Source organism: Astatotilapia calliptera, chromosome 9 (assembly GCF_900246225.1).
Source record: "Astatotilapia calliptera chromosome 9, fAstCal1.2, whole genome shotgun sequence".
Taxonomy (NCBI): domain Eukaryota; kingdom Metazoa; phylum Chordata; class Actinopteri; order Cichliformes; family Cichlidae; genus Astatotilapia; species Astatotilapia calliptera.
In genome coordinates this window covers 28196645-28213062 of record NC_039310.1, presented here as the reverse complement: position 1 = coordinate 28213062, position 16418 = coordinate 28196645, and the positions used below count along the sequence as shown (strand labels likewise).

Sequence of the window (16418 nt, the reverse complement as noted above, 5' to 3'; positions counted from 1 at the left end):
TTTTAAGCCCAGGTCAGGGCTGGGCTCTTCTGTTGGACTTCAACAGGTTTCCTGAATCCTGCGACTATTAATAATCCTCATATGAGGATCAGTTAAACGTAGAGAGCAAATATCACTGCAATATCCCACTTAGCTTCACTTCTTCTTAGCTTCTTAAACCAAAAATAGTATTTTTTTAGCTGCTTCTCTCCCGTTTAAGTTGTTCACCCACTGTACAGTCAGCTCATCGCTCCAGTGAAACGCTGTCGGAGAGTTTGGGAAACTAAATCTTTCTGATCACTGTGATTGGCTGCAGGGCACTTCAGGGCCGGACCCCACTACTGTGTACGTAGACATGAGAGCGCTGCGTCACGACAGGTACGGTAACCTGTCAGTAAGTCCCGTCAGCCGTCTTCCTCTCGCTTTACTGCAAAAAGTTTTGACGATAACACATTTGTTCCAGGGTTCGATTAGTGGAGAGAGGTTCTCCTCACAGTCTCCCCTTGATGGAGTCTGGCAAGGTGAGTGCATTAATATTTATACATTAAAATTTGCATGTAGTTTCAAATCAAATCAAAGCATCCAATCAGCATAGTGCTAAGAAGTACAAGAGGTTTCATTAAACCCCACAGAAGTTCAAGTTCCACATGAGAGGCGATTCATGAAATTTTAGGTGAAACATGAACCGACACTGAGCAGCTGACAGCAAATTACCAAAGACACGCCGGGATGAAGATGTAATTTTAATGGCAGCACGTTCCAGGACTATTCTCTGCTTTTCACTGCGTGTCCTCCCACATTCAGTGAGTCAAAACAGACAGCAGGTTTGAGTCGATGACGAGCCTTCAAATGTTCATCCTCCCTTTCTGTCGGTGGGCATGTGGGAGGAGAGAGACGACTATTAGATAGCTGTCAAACATGCGTGCTTGTCCATTAGTGCAACTGCAGAGCTGCCCGACCCGAAAAGTTTTACAAGTTTTAGATTAGGATTCATGTGGATGTGAGGAGGAAGCCTTAAACGTACCCTAGAAAACCCTGTAACGTATCAGACCATTTTTATTTGCGATGTCTGAGCCTTTTCCAAATCTCTGCCTCAAAAGACAATTGAAAGATTTCTTTGTGGAGGCCTCTGGGTGAATTTTATGCCAAAATCTAAAGGATGCGATGCTTACGCTCAGTGCCTCTCAGTTCATGCGCGGTTCGAGCTCAGAGTTGGAACTTTGCCACTTCTACAGCCTTCAGAGTGACTTTGAGCCCCAACAAAGTCTAAAACAGACAATTATAAAAACGTGTCACCCATCATAGAGTTGAAGTAGCCACAGAGACCAAACCCCCTTTTTTTATAGCAGGCTGTGCGCATGAGGTTAGAGATTGAGTAACTTTTTGAGCCAGTCCTCTAACGTTAGAGGAACTGTAATTTTTTTTAACTTCCATGTTCATTTTTCAGTCTCTAGAAACTCTTACTTAGCTCAGCAAAGCTGCTGTTTAGTCACTTTTTACGTGTAGCAGGAAATAAAAAGGGTGTCTTGTAATGATGGCTATATTATTTAAATAAAAAAGTTTTGACTCTCACATGTGTTACCATGACAATGTATACCATTTATTATATAGGAAACTATTTACTTCTTGATGTACAAATAACTGACAAAATGCAAAAAAATAAAGACATTGCAGCTACTCATGTGCACCTGGCAGATGGCAAAGGAAGAAAAAATCATAACCTTTGGTAAACGGCTCGCCCACATTTAGTAGCTGCAGACCAGTGAAACCAGGTTATTTTTAGAGTACATTTAAAAACAGCAAATGCTGAACAGCATGTTATTTGAAGCTTATTTCTTTGCATTTGTCTTTCCATGTATCAGTGAAAGGACAGCTGCTGAGCAGCCTTTTTGGCTTTTGCTGCGGCAGAAATATGAAACTCACACTAGGATATTTAGTGAGGTTTAAACAGTGATTTCTAATGCTGTAATTAGAAGAAACATCAGTGGTATAAATGTTTAGCAGACTAATAAAATTAGTTTGGTTTAAGTCAGTTTATGTGGTGAAAAAAGCTCAACATGCCACGTCATGTTTCAAATCACCGTGAGCTTTGCAGAGTCGGTGAGGGTCGAGTGTTTGGGACAGTGCCATAACATTTCTAATAAAGAAGGCAGAGGGCACCTGACTTTAAACAGAAACCTATGGAACCGTGCTCATTTTCACTTATTCATTGTTGCTTATTATTTGTGTTTTACGGTGCTGCATTATTTCTCTTTACATCTGTTTATGGTTTGGCACAAAGGGAGTAACATCGATTACTGACTCCAGACTTCATACAGCTTGTAACATCATGCTCCTCTATAACTCACTCCTGCTTCTGCCCCTGAAAAACATAAATTGGTGACAGTAACATAGATCGTATGTATGTCGCAGATTTCTTGGTGTTTTAAGAGCAGGTGTGACATGCCTGACCTACAGCGATACACAGAAAACCAAGAAAACCCAACAGTCAGATGAGCAAACACTTTGGCAACAGTGGGAAGGAAGAACTCTCTTTTAACAGGAAGAAACTGGGACTGGTTGGGGATGGAAGACACGTTGTGCAAAACACATGTTGTGGAAGAGAGACGACTCCAAACTGGAATTTCTTTAAAATCAGAGGAGTTGCCACTGGTGGCCATTGGAAAAGGTAACAAAGTTGTTGCCCATGACCTCTGGAAAAAGGTTAGCCTTTCTCATATGTAGGACAGAGCAGGAAATCTCCAGCCTCAGATGTGTCGTGACTACTGGAAATACTCTGGTTTAGCAGAGAGAGATGCCTGGAATGAACCTGCAGAGGGCAGGACACATGGCACCTGCTCACTGTGAATTCAGAGGACTATCATTTGTGTTTTTTCTCATATGGGCTCAGTCAGACTTAACACAAACGTTTAAACTGTTGAAATGAAAGCTTTCATTTCAGATCTGTCAGATATTTGTGATTTTAGATAAAGAACCTTTCAATATGTTCTAGAAGAGTTCAAGGCTGCAGCATCTGTGTGAAAGTGGCTTTAAAGTGATTGGAATGAGCTTGATGCTTTTAAAGGAATGAAATGAAAGTGGCGCTGTGGCACTAAGGACGGGTTTTTGGTCCATGCCGCCCCCTTCTCACTCTCTGGCGTGTTTACTCAGCTCTGTCAGCCTGATAAAGACATCAAACCTCCCTAAAAAGCTTTTAAAACTGGTGTTGGCGTTGAAGGTCTAGTGATACGTTCCTGAATACAGAGCTGTACTACAGCAACTCGGATCTGCAGAGATACTGATGGCTGAGCAGCACTTACTTCAGTTTCATTACTGAGCTCTGAGCAGTGAGACCAGCAGGAGGACTGACAGCAGTGCAAAATGTCTAAATATTAAGAGGCAGCATGTCTGAGGGATTTGATTGATTGACATGTTGAAGCTCTGAAACTAAGACTAAGCATACAGAGTCCAGTGTTAAGATGTTGATGTTAAATTAAAGCTGCCAAAAAAAACTGTCTTCGGTTGAGACAGAAGATTCTAGATTTCTGTTATTTCCATCTTCAGCTCATTTATATTTGGTGGTTTGTCTCCTGTGGGAGCTGCAGCGAGGGCTCAGTGGAGAACAGAGAGAGATGTGGGATGGAGGTGGTTCCACAGCAGCTCGCAGATGCACAGAAACTGTTCGTAGGCTGAAGCAGTTTAAAAAAGGCACCGAGAATTGTACTTTACAATTGGAAGAAGAGTGTCAGCTGACAAAACAACTGCTGTGGGCTACCACTGAGATCAGCTAACACCATGATCAGTCTGTTAAAACCTTTAGTTTCTTTATTCATTCAGGATATCTCAAGACCAGAACCTCGGAAACCAGCAGTCCACAGAGAAAGACTTTTCTTGGTTAAATACCAAGACAGGGGTTTCTGAGTCTGTCTTCATTTTGATCAAAAGTTGTGAATTTGAACATTTTTCATGAGTTTCTAACCTTGGATGCCTCCTAGACCTAAAATTTTACAAATGAAGAGTAGCAGCTTTGTGGCCACTTACTTAAGACACAATGTGACATTGACAGAACGCTTTGAAGCTAACATAGTCCTCAAATGCCTTTCAGCTCTTAGATTTAACAAACTGTGCTTGGTTTGATGTTTTAAAGCTCGCTGAAGCTCGTGCTTTTAGCACATGAAGTTTCCTAAACTCTCCACTGTCCCGATCTGTCCTGAAAGCAAACTGATGGATCTTTTCTTGGAGCTCGCCGAGTCGTTCATGTCTTCTTCCCCCACGTTGACACACAAAGAGAGGACGTCATGATTCAGGGCTGGTCATCGATCGGCACGCTGTTGTTTTTGACTCACTGCATGTGGGAGGAGGAGAGAAAACTAATGATTGCTTTCCACTCAGTCCATCGCTTCTTTTATCGCTTCACTGACACGATGTTCGTTGTGTACGTGCAAAAACATCAGAGGACTTGTGCTCGGTGAACATAATAAATGGCTGTTATTTGAAGTGCATTCACATCCGTTTATAAGGTTGTTTTATGTATTTTATGTCCGAGCAGCTTTAACAGGCGATGGTGTGAACCGACAGTGAAATGTAAAGTGTTTTTAACATAAACAGCTGCTTCTATTTGTGGGGCTGTATTCCTGCATGAGTCAGAGTGAAGCAGGAAGCAGGGAGATTGTTTTGATTCTTTATTTTTACATCTTATTTTTCAGATCCTGCCCGGAGTTCGTATCATCATCGCCAATCCGGAGACCAAAGGACCGCTTGGAGACTCACATCTCGGAGAGGTCGACAGACACGACCCGTTTCTTTCTTTTCTGATTGTCTTCTTTTTCTTCTTCCTGTTCTTTCTTTGTTTTTGGCATTTTTGGGGCAAAATTGTTGAGCTCCTAACTCAACCTAAGAATTTATGAGCAAGAGTCCTGTGATTTATTCCATCGCTAGGCGTTCAAAGTGTGATTGGTTTATTAAAAATATATATTTTTACCGACCAAAGAGTAAACTCAACACAGCTAATCGTAAATTTTACTGGTATGCAGATCTGGGTTCACAGCGCTCATAACGGCAGCGGTTACTACAGCGGTTACGGTGAGGAGGTTCTTCAGTCCGACCACTTCAACTCCAGACTCAGCTTCGGAGACACTCAGACCGTCTGGGCCAGGACGGGCTACCTGGGCTTCCTCCGCCGCACCGAGCTCACGGACGCCAACGGAGGTTGTTTGTCTCGCTGTGTGCAACGTGTCATCGCCCTCGTCGCACCGTGACTAACTGTGTGTCTTTGCGTCTGCTTGAACAGAGCGACACGATGCTCTGTTCGTGGTGGGAGCTCTGGAGGAGGCCATGGAGCTGAGAGGGATGAGGTACCACCCCATCGACATCGAGACCTCCGTCATCCGCGCACACAAGAGCATCGTGGAGTGGTACGTGTAACAACAGCAGCAAAGTCTTTGAAGGATATTAAACGACCACAAATAGCATGTAACAGAGGACGATAGTTCACTGAGACAAGCAGTGAATAATGTCAATGATTCACACAGTGCTCAGTCGATCGCATTGTAATGTTACAGGTAGAGTAAAGATGGGAAACCATCATCAACAAATCCATATTCAAGAGTTTAGTCCTCAACAATCACCAGAGCATCACTGAACAATAGCTGCTTGGTTGTGAGATGTGTTTCTACCAGTGTGTAAGAGAAGAAGCTGCAAGAGGAAAATCTCATTAGCAGTAATCAAGCTACTTTAATCAGATCCAATATCCTGCAGTTTAGATACAACTAAAAGAGACCTGCAGTAAACTTTAAGGTGAGTCAAACCATGACAGTTCTGCCTCTGAACTAAGTGTCATTTAAAATGCATGCTGTTGATGAAATGTTCATTTTTCATTTGCAAACAAAACTTTTATCTTTTTTTGTTCCTGAACCAACACAATCGGGCACGCGAATGCCGCCAAATGTGAGCTGAGAGATATATGACAGATCAGATGTTATCTGTCCGTCCACTGAGCTCCTCGTCCCATAGATGGCAGCGCTCCTCGTTCTGCTCTGCAGCCTTAGTGAGCTCGTCGTAGAGACGCATACACCGGTTTTCCAGTCATGCTGCAGGTCGTGGTTAGAGCGACCTAAGAGCAGGCTTTCAGAGCAGAGCAGAGACTGTCGTCAGCAGCTGCTGTCCATGATGGAGGAGCTGGAGTCAGTCCAGCTTCAGGATAAAAAGGTTTAACTCCAGTCTGGTCCCTACACCCTTCCCACCCAGTGGCTCCTCCTCCTCAGTCTTGCGGCTGCTGAAGGGTTTCCTAATGAAGGCGTGGATTAGAGTCTGTTATGGACACAAACATCTCCAGACATCACGAACGAGTGATTACTAGTTATTCCAGGTTTACTTTTTAAAGCTTGAGCTTTAGTCGTTGCCCTGCGCCTCGCTCTTGGCTTATTGCTTTTATTACTTCTTGGCCTTTGTTATTGACATTTAAAGCAGCAAAATAGAAACTAAAATCAGTTCTGAATCTGTTTTTGAAAACATGAGCATTAATGTGCCATGAAAGGCACTGGATTTTGTTTATTACTGTAGTTATGTGTAGTTGTGTGTTGGACACACAGTGCTGTGCATCGGTGCAGAGTCAGTGCAGGCTTTGTGGCTCACTTCTACTGAAAGTTTTTGGTTTGGGCGTTCCAGGCGAGCAAGCAAAAGGAGTGAAAGTTACAGGATGAGGGTTTAGAGGCTGGATTGGAACTGAGTTTGAGTCTCGGGTTTACCACAACAGGATAACATGAGAAAACTGTGCTAGCTGATTAGCACAGGCCAAGCTCTCTTTGTCTTTACGCTGATACTTATTAGCTGCTGAAGCTCCACCAGCTTGTTGTTGTGGAGTTTTTCTTCCCTCAAGTGGCTGAAAAGGGAATGAAAGGAAAATTCTGTTTCGTTCAGCCTGTTTGTTTTTCAGTCATGTGATTCTCTGTAGAGCTCCAGAAAAATGAGGCGTGGCACGTGGCCTTATTTACACACAGCATTTCTACTTTAATACAGCTTTGAATTGAGAAACCACTCCAGATGTTACACTTCCTGCACGTCTCTGTCTCCATCAGTGCGGTCTTCCCCTGGACCAACCTGTTGGTGGTGGTGGTGGAGCTGGAGGGCTCTGAGCAGGAAGCCCTGGACCTTGTTCCCATGGTGACAAAGGCGGTGCTGGAAGAGCACTACCTGATCGTGGGCGTGGTCGTGGTGACGGACATCGGCGTCATCCCCATCAACTCCCGCGGCGAGAAACAGCGCATGCACCTCCGCGACGGCTTCTTACAAGACCAGCTAGACCCCATCTACGTGGCCTACAACATGTAGCCTGAGTGTGTGCGCGCGTGTGTGTCTGTGTGTGTTTAAGAGAGAGCGAGCATGCGTTTGTATGCTGTGCATTTCGCCGTTGTTGTTCATTTATTTCCCAGAATCAAGATGTACTGTATTTTTGAACCTGCATATGGTGTGGTCTTAAGTCGTCTGTTTTCTTTCTAGTCGTGTTGTGCTGGTTGATTGATTGATCGGTTGGTTGCTCAGTGGTGTTGCGACCATTTTTACACCCCCGCTTGACCTCGTGACCGTTACCAGGAGCTCGTCACTGTAGAAAGCCTTAGGGGAACACTGTGTAGGGGGCGCCGGCTCCCGCCGTCACACCGCGTGTCATTTTAGGAGGTAAACGTAGAGCGAGAGAAGTACTAGAGCCTGTACCTGTCATCATGTTTTACCGGTTGAATTAAAAAAATCCTGGATTTGTGGTATTATTTCAAATTAGAGCAGGGGCAGCCAGATTATTGTAAAAATATAAATATTGTACATAGACATAATAATCTATATGGAGAGGTACTTAAAACACAATGAGGTGTAGTAGCCCCTTTATGCAGCTCTCTCCGCCCACACCCTCTGCGCGTGTGTGTGTGAAGACTGTGTGTGTGTGTGTGTCTCTGTGTTCATGTGTGCAACAGGGACATTTTATGTCGTTTCAATGTGAATCAAACACTGATTTTAAACAGATTTTTATCCTGAGACGATCAAAGAAGAGACATTTATGTGGAGACTGGAAACACACTGGAGACATCCAAAAAACGGAGAGAAATTCAGTGGCTGTGCGCGTTTCGGTGTCCAAAGTCTGAGAAAAAAATACACCGATTTATCTTTTTTGGATCTAGTTAAGAAAGATTTGCGTCTTTTTATCTTGTGACCTTTCTGGCTAAAAAGAAAATACCACAAATGCAATTTTAGCAGCTTTCTATAAAGTGTCTCATTTAAAGCAAACGTGCGGCAAATTTTGTAACATGCACATTAAACGTCTATGATCATCTTAGCTGTCAACCAGTCCTTCAGTTACCTTCCTGAATTACTTGCAGTCCCTATAGCACCCAAAGCATGTCAAGCAAAGTGCACTGTGTGAATATCAAAGAAATGTTGTTATTATCGTTATTTAAAGGGAGTTTAAGGGAAAACTGTGCATCATGTCAAAGACAACAGCATCAAGGTGTTGCTGCAGCAATTTTACATTTACTACCTTCTGACCAGCGGCCAGCAAGACTCAAAGGAAACATTCATTATCTGTAATATTATTATTATTATTATTATTTTCAAACTGACCAAATTTGTATGGGACACAAAAAATATGCCAAAACAAATAAACGAATAAATAAAATGTGAGATTTAATACAGCGAAAAGAAATTTTATGAAATTTTTAATTTTCAAAAAACTCAAAAATAAATTAGTAATATGCAGAAAAGCAAGACAAAGCATAGAAATGATAAATAAAGTGGAAAATTCTAACAGAAACGTAAATTAATTGAAGAATTCAAACAGAAATTGAATATGCAGGTGAATAAACATAGAAACAAGTTTATGACGATGTAATAAAGACGATAAAATTCAACCTTTTTATTAGGTTTAATCTCATATTAATTCATTTTTGAGATACTGTTTTATTTTTGACTTTGGCAGCTTTTGTCCTTCATATGTCCCATATGAACTGGCACACGATGGCTAATGACAGAAATTGGATGAACATAACAAAATATATATGATTTTGGCAGCTTTGGATGGAGACAGGTGTTTGTTTTTGAAGGTATCTTTGGTCCTCCATGTAAAGAAAATGGATAATTGTAAAAAATAATTGTGGCTCTCCATACATATGAACGGTTAAATGGATTGAAAAAAAATATGCTGCATAAAATATCCTTCTCCTGACATTTATAATGAAATCCACACACGTCCTCGGGCCTTTTTTTAATGAACGAATGTGCAAACTTGGGAGACAATAATCACTCTCAATCACAAAGTAAACACTTCTCCGTCTTATTGCCAAAAAAGACGGGTGCACCCAATCATTAGTGCGGGTAATAAATCAAGGAGCTGCTTGCTGTCTGGGGAAGTAAATGCGGATGTAGCTGCAGTAACATCTGGAGTCTGTTGGGACGAAGGGAACTCCAGATAAAGTTTACATAGAAAAGCTCCTATTGTAGCAATAATCCCCCAGGGACGTTCTTTACCGCAGGGATTCAGCTGCTGCCTGTGTGCACTCTACACATATGGGATAATTATGTTTAATGATTGTTCCAGTATTATAATCTCCCAACTTTAAACATCAGACACACAGCTGTGTAACCTCTGTATGTCGTGGAATTCCCAAAGCTTTTTCAGGCCGGCTACATCACAGAAAACAAGAACGAAGTCTAAACAGACTTTTAGTGTTTTTTATTGAGTGTAAACTGAATGAACTGAGAGGAAACATGGATCTAATGTGTTTATGGCCAAACTGAAATGTTACTGTGTTGTTGTCTGTGTTAAAGTCGTCGCTCAAAGTACGATTACAAAATAACTCTGCCTCTGTACAACACCACAGTAGATCCTGCTGTAAATGTCATGCAGACGATATATGTTTAATATGAGCGTCCACCAGTGTTTGGCAGCAAGTGCAGAATTAATAATATATCAGACAACAAACATTTCCACAAGTTAACAGCTCAAAAAAGGAAAGTAAGGAGTCCCACAGCAGAGTGAAGAATCCCTGGCAGAGAACGTCCTCGGAGCTTTGGTACAACAGCTACCACCTGATGTGCACTGACTTAGACACTTCCTCATATGTACTGAGGGTATATAAGATTTAAAGACAGATAGTTTAATAACTCTATGAAAAGCTTTTAAAATAATCTATATCAGTTCACGCCGAGACTCTTGGCTAACTGTGACCTATGGAAGCGTTGAAACCTGCGAGACACTCCGCAGGTTGTATAAAAGGTTTTATTCAGAGCGTTGCCGTTGTTTAGAGGAAACAGTGAAGCGTCGTTTGTTTACATCCCCGTGGCTGAATCACGTGTGACATCATCTCTTCGCTCTTCTTCTTTGTTTCACTTTGAGTTTTCTCATCAGTTTTCCTCCACGTGTTTATGAGCAGAAAACTTATTTTTATGCATATCAGAAGTTGCTTAGCGCTTGTTTGGATAACTTAGCAGTTTGGGTTTGTTAGTAGCAGCGTAGCGGTCATGTTTCAGTCCCTGGATGTGTGTGTGTGTGTGTGTGTGTGTGTGTGTGTGTGTGTGTGTGTGTGTGTGTGTGTGTGTGTGTGTGTGTGTGTGTGTGTGTGTGTGTGTGTGTGTGTGTGTGTGAGAGGTGGATAATGTAGATCAAGACGGAAACCCCATCAGAAACTCGGAGGACTCATCTCGGGGATTGATGGGAGGGAGACTGCATGGTGTGTGTGTGTGTGTGTGTGTGTGTGTGTGTGTCTGGGTGTGTGCGTGTTAGGTGTGTGTGTGTATATTGTATGTAAATAGTGTTGATTTTGTACGGTACAAGTGTGTGTGTGACTTGTTTTGTACACATGATAAAAAGATTAAATGACACTTTTATAAGAGCCTGCTACTGGCTCACCGTCACACTATACAGTGCAATAAAGTGCTTTGATTGGCTAAAACTCAGACTCGGGTTGTTATTATTTGTCTGTACAAACTCTTCACTCGTTAGTTAAAGAAAAAGCCAGATGTCTTACTTTCCTCACATCATCACACTATAACTAAAAGTCAGTTAAGCTTCAGCCTCTCCAGGAAACATAAACCATTAGCAGGTGGTGGGAGCAGACTTCTCTCTTCATCCCTCCCAGCTGATTTTTTTCAGGTTTGACTTTTTCATAATGTCTTTGTTACCGCTGGTAACACGAGGCACTACCTGCAGCCTGTTCAAGTAGCTCAGATGATCCAGCTCCTCCGGGATGGCCTCCAGCCTCGAGCGCGTGGAGGAGGCCGCAGCAGACGGGCTGTAGAAGGCCATCAGCCCGGTATCTGCCCCACCACAGCTGCCTGCTAATCTTTTCAGCTTAAACTCGGCTTCTGAAATGTGTGTTCGTCTTATTTGGATGGATGATGGGTTGTGATCTGTGTCGTTACAGTTCCGTATTTTAATTTTATTTCATTTTTAGTTTTTGTTTTCTATCAATTTCAAGTTCAGTTAGTTTCCAGAGTCTGTTGCACTTTAGTCTTTAGTGTCAGTGTTAGTTTTAGTCTTTATGATTACTGTTATGGGGGTCAAACTCATAAAGACTTAACCTAAACTCTAGCCACATTTTATTTCAGCTAGTTTAAGAAGTTCACAAAATTATTTATTTCTTTGTTCAATTTTATTGTAGTTAACTAAAATGTTTTTTTTTCACTTCTAGTTTTAGTTAACTGAAATAACCTTGTTTGGCTGGTGGGGCTGATTTTTGCTTCCTCCTCTTTAAGGTCATAAGTATCAGAAGCTTCCATCTATTAAAGGAAATGACTTCACCTGCTTGGCAGTTTGTTTACGCTGGTTTTCTTCCAGCCTGGCTCTGTCTCTCTCCTCCTGGAAGGTTGGTGCCTCTCAACCACCCAGCTTGGTTTTCATTTGCTTTGCTTTGATTGTTTTGTAGTTATCGAGAAGCTTTTAGGTTAGCTCCTAGTTACCATTCCTTCAGTTTTTCTTTGAATGCCATTAAGAAGTTTTGAGTTAGTGAAAATTATCACTGTGTGGTTATACATGCTCTGTTATGTCTGAAATGAGCCGGGCATAACAGGGTAGATGTGGACAGATTGAGGACTTTGTGTTATTGTTGCCAGCTGCTATTTTCTTGCAAATCTCTGAAGCTTTGGGCAGTTACGTCTGAAACTCACCTGGTTTCTGGAACAGGGCTCAGATTTCAGTGTGCGTGTACTTATTCTCTTTAAAACAAGTATGAGCATCAAAATAAAGGTTTTATCCAAGAAAAGAGACCGAAGGAAATATGAAAGTAATGCAGAAAAAACTACTGAAAAATAAACATTTTTGATACCAAGCCATGTATTCTGCAACTGTTTTGTTTGTTTGAAGACCCTGTGATCTTCACTGTCTTGAGGGAAAAAAATGTTGTCCTTCTTTCTCTCGTCTCCATCTTTCCCAGAGGTTTAGCAGATTTGGGTTTCTTGGCTCAGTCGCCAGCTTCCTCTTACTCACTCAGATTTTTAGCTGTAAACAGTATTTAAAGAAGAAAAACTTATGGACAAACAGAGTAGAACTTCAATATAAACCTGTTTCTAATTTCTGTCCTCTCGATCTGATCCAACATTGTAATCAGTGAAATCTTCTCTGAGGATTTAGAGTCAGAAATGACAAAATGATGTGTGGGGTCGACGACGGTGCTGATGGATGGGGTTTCCTCCCCTGTTCCTCCAGCACATTAAAGTCCATGCGAGGCTGAGTTGGTTTATTTTGCCCTGTAAATAGTTGCACAAACAGTCAGTGGGAAAAAGCTCATTACTCCCAAAGGAAAACACATTTAGTGGATGCAGGTTTAACCTCCAAAGGCCTGAGAATTCAAAGGGACAGCTCACCACCAAAATCAGATTCACATGTTTTTTTCCCCTGGACCATCCACCCATTTTCTGCTGCTTACACAGGTTTCAGACTTTCTCCAGCCACTTCCTCCAGCTCTTGATGGGACACCCATGAGCCCACCTGAGAGACATAATCTCTCCAGCTTGTCCTTGGTCTGCTTTAGGCTCTGCTTCTTATGGGATGTAAGGGAGGTGTCAGCATCCTAATCAGATCAATTGTTATTATAAAGTGCTGCGTTGCATTAAGAATGCTTTTCACGGGACAGTGTGGATGAAGAAGGATTAATGGGATTAAAAAAGTAAAAGCAGTTGTGAGACAGATGTTTATCTTCTAAAATTCAAAGGCAAACTGAAAGCATGTAATCCCTGATGTGAAAGACGACAGGCCTCATGCATTTGTCCTATGAGCAACTGATCTTCAGAAACTTTTTCCAGAGCGACACAATGGAGCAAAAGTTAACGGTGGTCTTTGCTCGTTTAGAGAGAGTGCCTGTATGTATTTTTTCCTTTTAGACATTGCAAAAGTTTGTAAATGAAGCGACTGACGGAGCCCTCGGGTCTACGAGCATCCAGCTGGCAAACTAGCATCACATTCTATTATTGTGTAAGATGATCGGTTTTTAGCGCCTTTAAAATGTTTCAAACTTATTCTGAAAATCATGATGCAAAGACGTCAGATTTCAATTTTAAAATTCTGTTAAAAGCCTTTGTCTTTAGTCTCGTCTTTCCTCGCGAGAAGATTCGTTTAAACTCATTTTTGCTCGATTGAGTCATTAAACGAAAACGAAATTTTATCCTTAGTGGATCCATTTAAAGGAGCTGCTTTTTTTAGACATCTGTAAAATTAGTATGTTACATTACCATTCAGTTTGAGGGTTACAACAGAAAATTATATATTTATTGCTCACGGGGTATCAGATGGGATTATTTTAACAAACCATTAACATTTTGGCTGATAACTATTTTATTCTCCTGTAACTTTACTATATAAAGAGCTAAATCCTTCAAAGTTTCAGGAGTAATGCGTCATAATAAGAAGTGTTTGTGAACGAAAAATCAGCAATGTGGGATACTGTTTGTCCGTGATTTACACAGGGGGAACAAATTGTGGCAGGATCAGCCTGGTATTATTTGTATCCCACTATAACTTCGTTGTATAAAGAGCTAACATCTCAAAAATGTCAGGAGTAGTTAGTCATTATAAGAAGTGTTTGTAAACTAAAAATCAACAATGTGGGATACTGTTTGTCCGTGACTTGGACAGTCCAGCGTGTGCTCCCGACGCAGGGGAAACAAATTCTGTTGGGGATACCTAGTTTGGCACAACACCTGTCGGCAGTGGTTTCCACATCCACAGGAGGTCGCTGTTCGCTTTCAATATCAACACTCACTAGAAAGCGCCTTCAGATTGTGGCTGCTTGTGCTCGCGTTGGTTCAGAGACAAGCGAGGGACGTGTGACGGGGACGCGCTTTGCTTTGAACATGAACTGGGAGTGAACTCGGACCACCGCCTCACTGGAACTCGGATCACAGGACTAAACACACCGGGTTTCGGTCCCAACCTGCAGCGGATTCCTGCCAGTTTGGACCCTTCCAGCTGCGACTTTAGTGCCTTTATTTTTCTGCACATCGGGATAAACATTTACCTCAAACTTGCTCTTCTTTGGAAGACTTAAAAGTAATTGTTTTCTGCACCAAAGTGAGCCCCGCTTGTGTGCGCTGAATGAACCTGTGCGTAAAAGCGCGTGCAGCAAAGCGCCTCGCTCTCGATCTAAAGACTGAGGTTTGGTCACTTCTCATAACATACGTGCTTCCTGCAGAGGATGACAGTCAGATGAGCGCAGAGCTGCTGTTCAGGTGGGTTTAACCCTCCGCTGCTGGATGAGATGCCACCATGTCCTTTACGCACCGACTCGCTCTGCGCCTTCTCATCTTCACCTTCATCCTCACGGTCAGTGCTTCGCCTATTATCATTATTAATGCTTATTTTTCTTCAAATATCAATTGAATCAAAATGCTTTTTATGTTTTTATGACTGATTTTATGGTCTTAAAATATTACCGAGTTACCCAGTTGGCGGTTTGACGTGTTTTATCCCGTCATTGTGTTGGAATATCCATTAACTAGACGCACAGTGAGTTCATAAAGTCTAACAATGTATTTATCACCCACAATAAAATGACTTCACTGTTGTTTGGAACAAGGCTGTGACACGTTGGGAGATACCAGTCGAGCTCTGGGCATTGATCCAGGTCTGGGCATTGGTTTATTGATTAATTTCACAGTAATGTGTAATTAAAAGCTTCCTCAGCGCTCAGACAAACAGTGATTTAAATGTATTAAGACTGAACTCATGTGAGACCAGCTTTCAGTCCTCGGGTAAAAGTGTGCGTGATTAACTTTCATTTTACTTCACAAAGCCATGAGCAGGAAACGAGTGGAAGGTAAGCAACAGGAGTTTGTTTGGCATTGATTAAATAGAGCAGGGAATCAATGGGTACAGCAGACTGACTCTAACAAACCACCCGCAGAGCTGCAGCACACTGGCATATAGACTAAAGTCCATTTCTGTCCTTACAGGGACCATGAATGACCTTTTGTCTATAAAGGGCAAATATATATTTCAGAGCAATATTAGGTGCAGATTTGCACATATTTTTTCTTTAGATTTTAAGGTGACTGTTTGTATTCAACAAACTACAACAAGACAAGTTTTACTATTCGAGTTAATAAGCAGTTCATAGATTAATTCTTTTTGTATCCGAGTGGTTGCTGGGTCAGCGTTTGGCACGATCTCTCTGTGCCAGATTTGGTTTCCTCTGGGTGCTTTGATTCTCTCCCACAGACCAAACACATGCTTGTTACAGTAGGTTAACTGGTGACTCTAAAATGTTTTATGTGTGGATATTAGAATCTCCAAAACCTGTTCAGGGTTTATGCCACTCATGGGCTGAGTAGTTAAGAAAATACTCTGACAATTTTCTTTTTTGTGCAGAAGTTAGCGCTGTCACCTCTCAATCTGGATATTTGAACAGGTCACTCTTAAAAATGAGATTTAAACTCATGTTTAACTGAGGGTGAAAACCTGTCATGGTGCAGGAAAATCTGAACTTGGGCGTACAATACAGTATACAATATTTGCAGCCATGACTTTCACTTTTTTGAAATCAGTAAAAAATAATTTTCATCTCTCGTGGAAAAGAACAGAATCTTCTCACTTCTTGATCCTCAGTCATGTATTTGGCACTCATTGCGCTTTAACTGCAGCTGATTAAACATCACACGATAAAGCAGCATTGTAACGTTTTCATTTGCAGGTTTCTCATTTGGCATTTTGTTTGACATAAATTATAGATTCACTTTATGGCTGCTGCTGCTTCTCCTGAGTTAATTTTTCATACTCATGCCTGAGTCACCCTCAGGCCTGTACATATAGACACTGAAGCCCAGGCCTCATTTATTAAAATGGGTCTTTGTGGGTTTGGATAAACCATCAGACACCTCAAGTGGATGATGTCCTTAAAAGTGTACGTCATTGAGGTGACATCAATGGTCCAAATGCACTCAAGTGAGAAACGGGATGATTTTTATTTTAAAGTGAGGGGAAAAAAAAC

At 41.7% G+C, this 16418-nt stretch overlaps 2 protein-coding genes across 5 annotated transcripts in view; both read left to right on the top strand.

Moving 5' to 3' along the window:
* The window catches only part of LOC113029442 (disco-interacting protein 2 homolog C-like), a 74720-nt gene extending 64196 nt beyond the window's left edge, over nucleotides 1–10524 (top strand). For all 3 annotated transcript variants that reach the window (XM_026180298.1, XM_026180296.1, XM_026180299.1), the window contains 6 exons: nucleotides 296–357; nucleotides 443–500; nucleotides 4665–4739; nucleotides 4992–5166; nucleotides 5249–5372; nucleotides 7035–10524. In XM_026180298.1, coding sequence (XP_026036083.1) covers nucleotides 296–357; nucleotides 443–500; nucleotides 4665–4739; nucleotides 4992–5166; nucleotides 5249–5372; nucleotides 7035–7287 — 747 coding nt within the window. In that variant the 3' untranslated portion in view covers nucleotides 7288–10524. The remainder of the gene's footprint in view (nucleotides 1–295; nucleotides 358–442; nucleotides 501–4664; nucleotides 4740–4991; nucleotides 5167–5248; nucleotides 5373–7034) is intronic.
* A 3672-nt stretch (nucleotides 10525–14196) lies between these two features.
* The window catches only part of LOC113029441 (vasoactive intestinal polypeptide receptor 2-like), a 46607-nt gene continuing 44385 nt past the window's right edge, over nucleotides 14197–16418 (top strand). For both annotated transcript variants that reach the window (XM_026180295.1, XM_026180294.1), the window contains exon 1: nucleotides 14197–14755. In XM_026180295.1, the coding sequence (XP_026036080.1) occupies nucleotides 14699–14755 (57 nt within the window). In that variant the 5' untranslated portion in view covers nucleotides 14197–14698. The remainder of the gene's footprint in view (nucleotides 14756–16418) is intronic.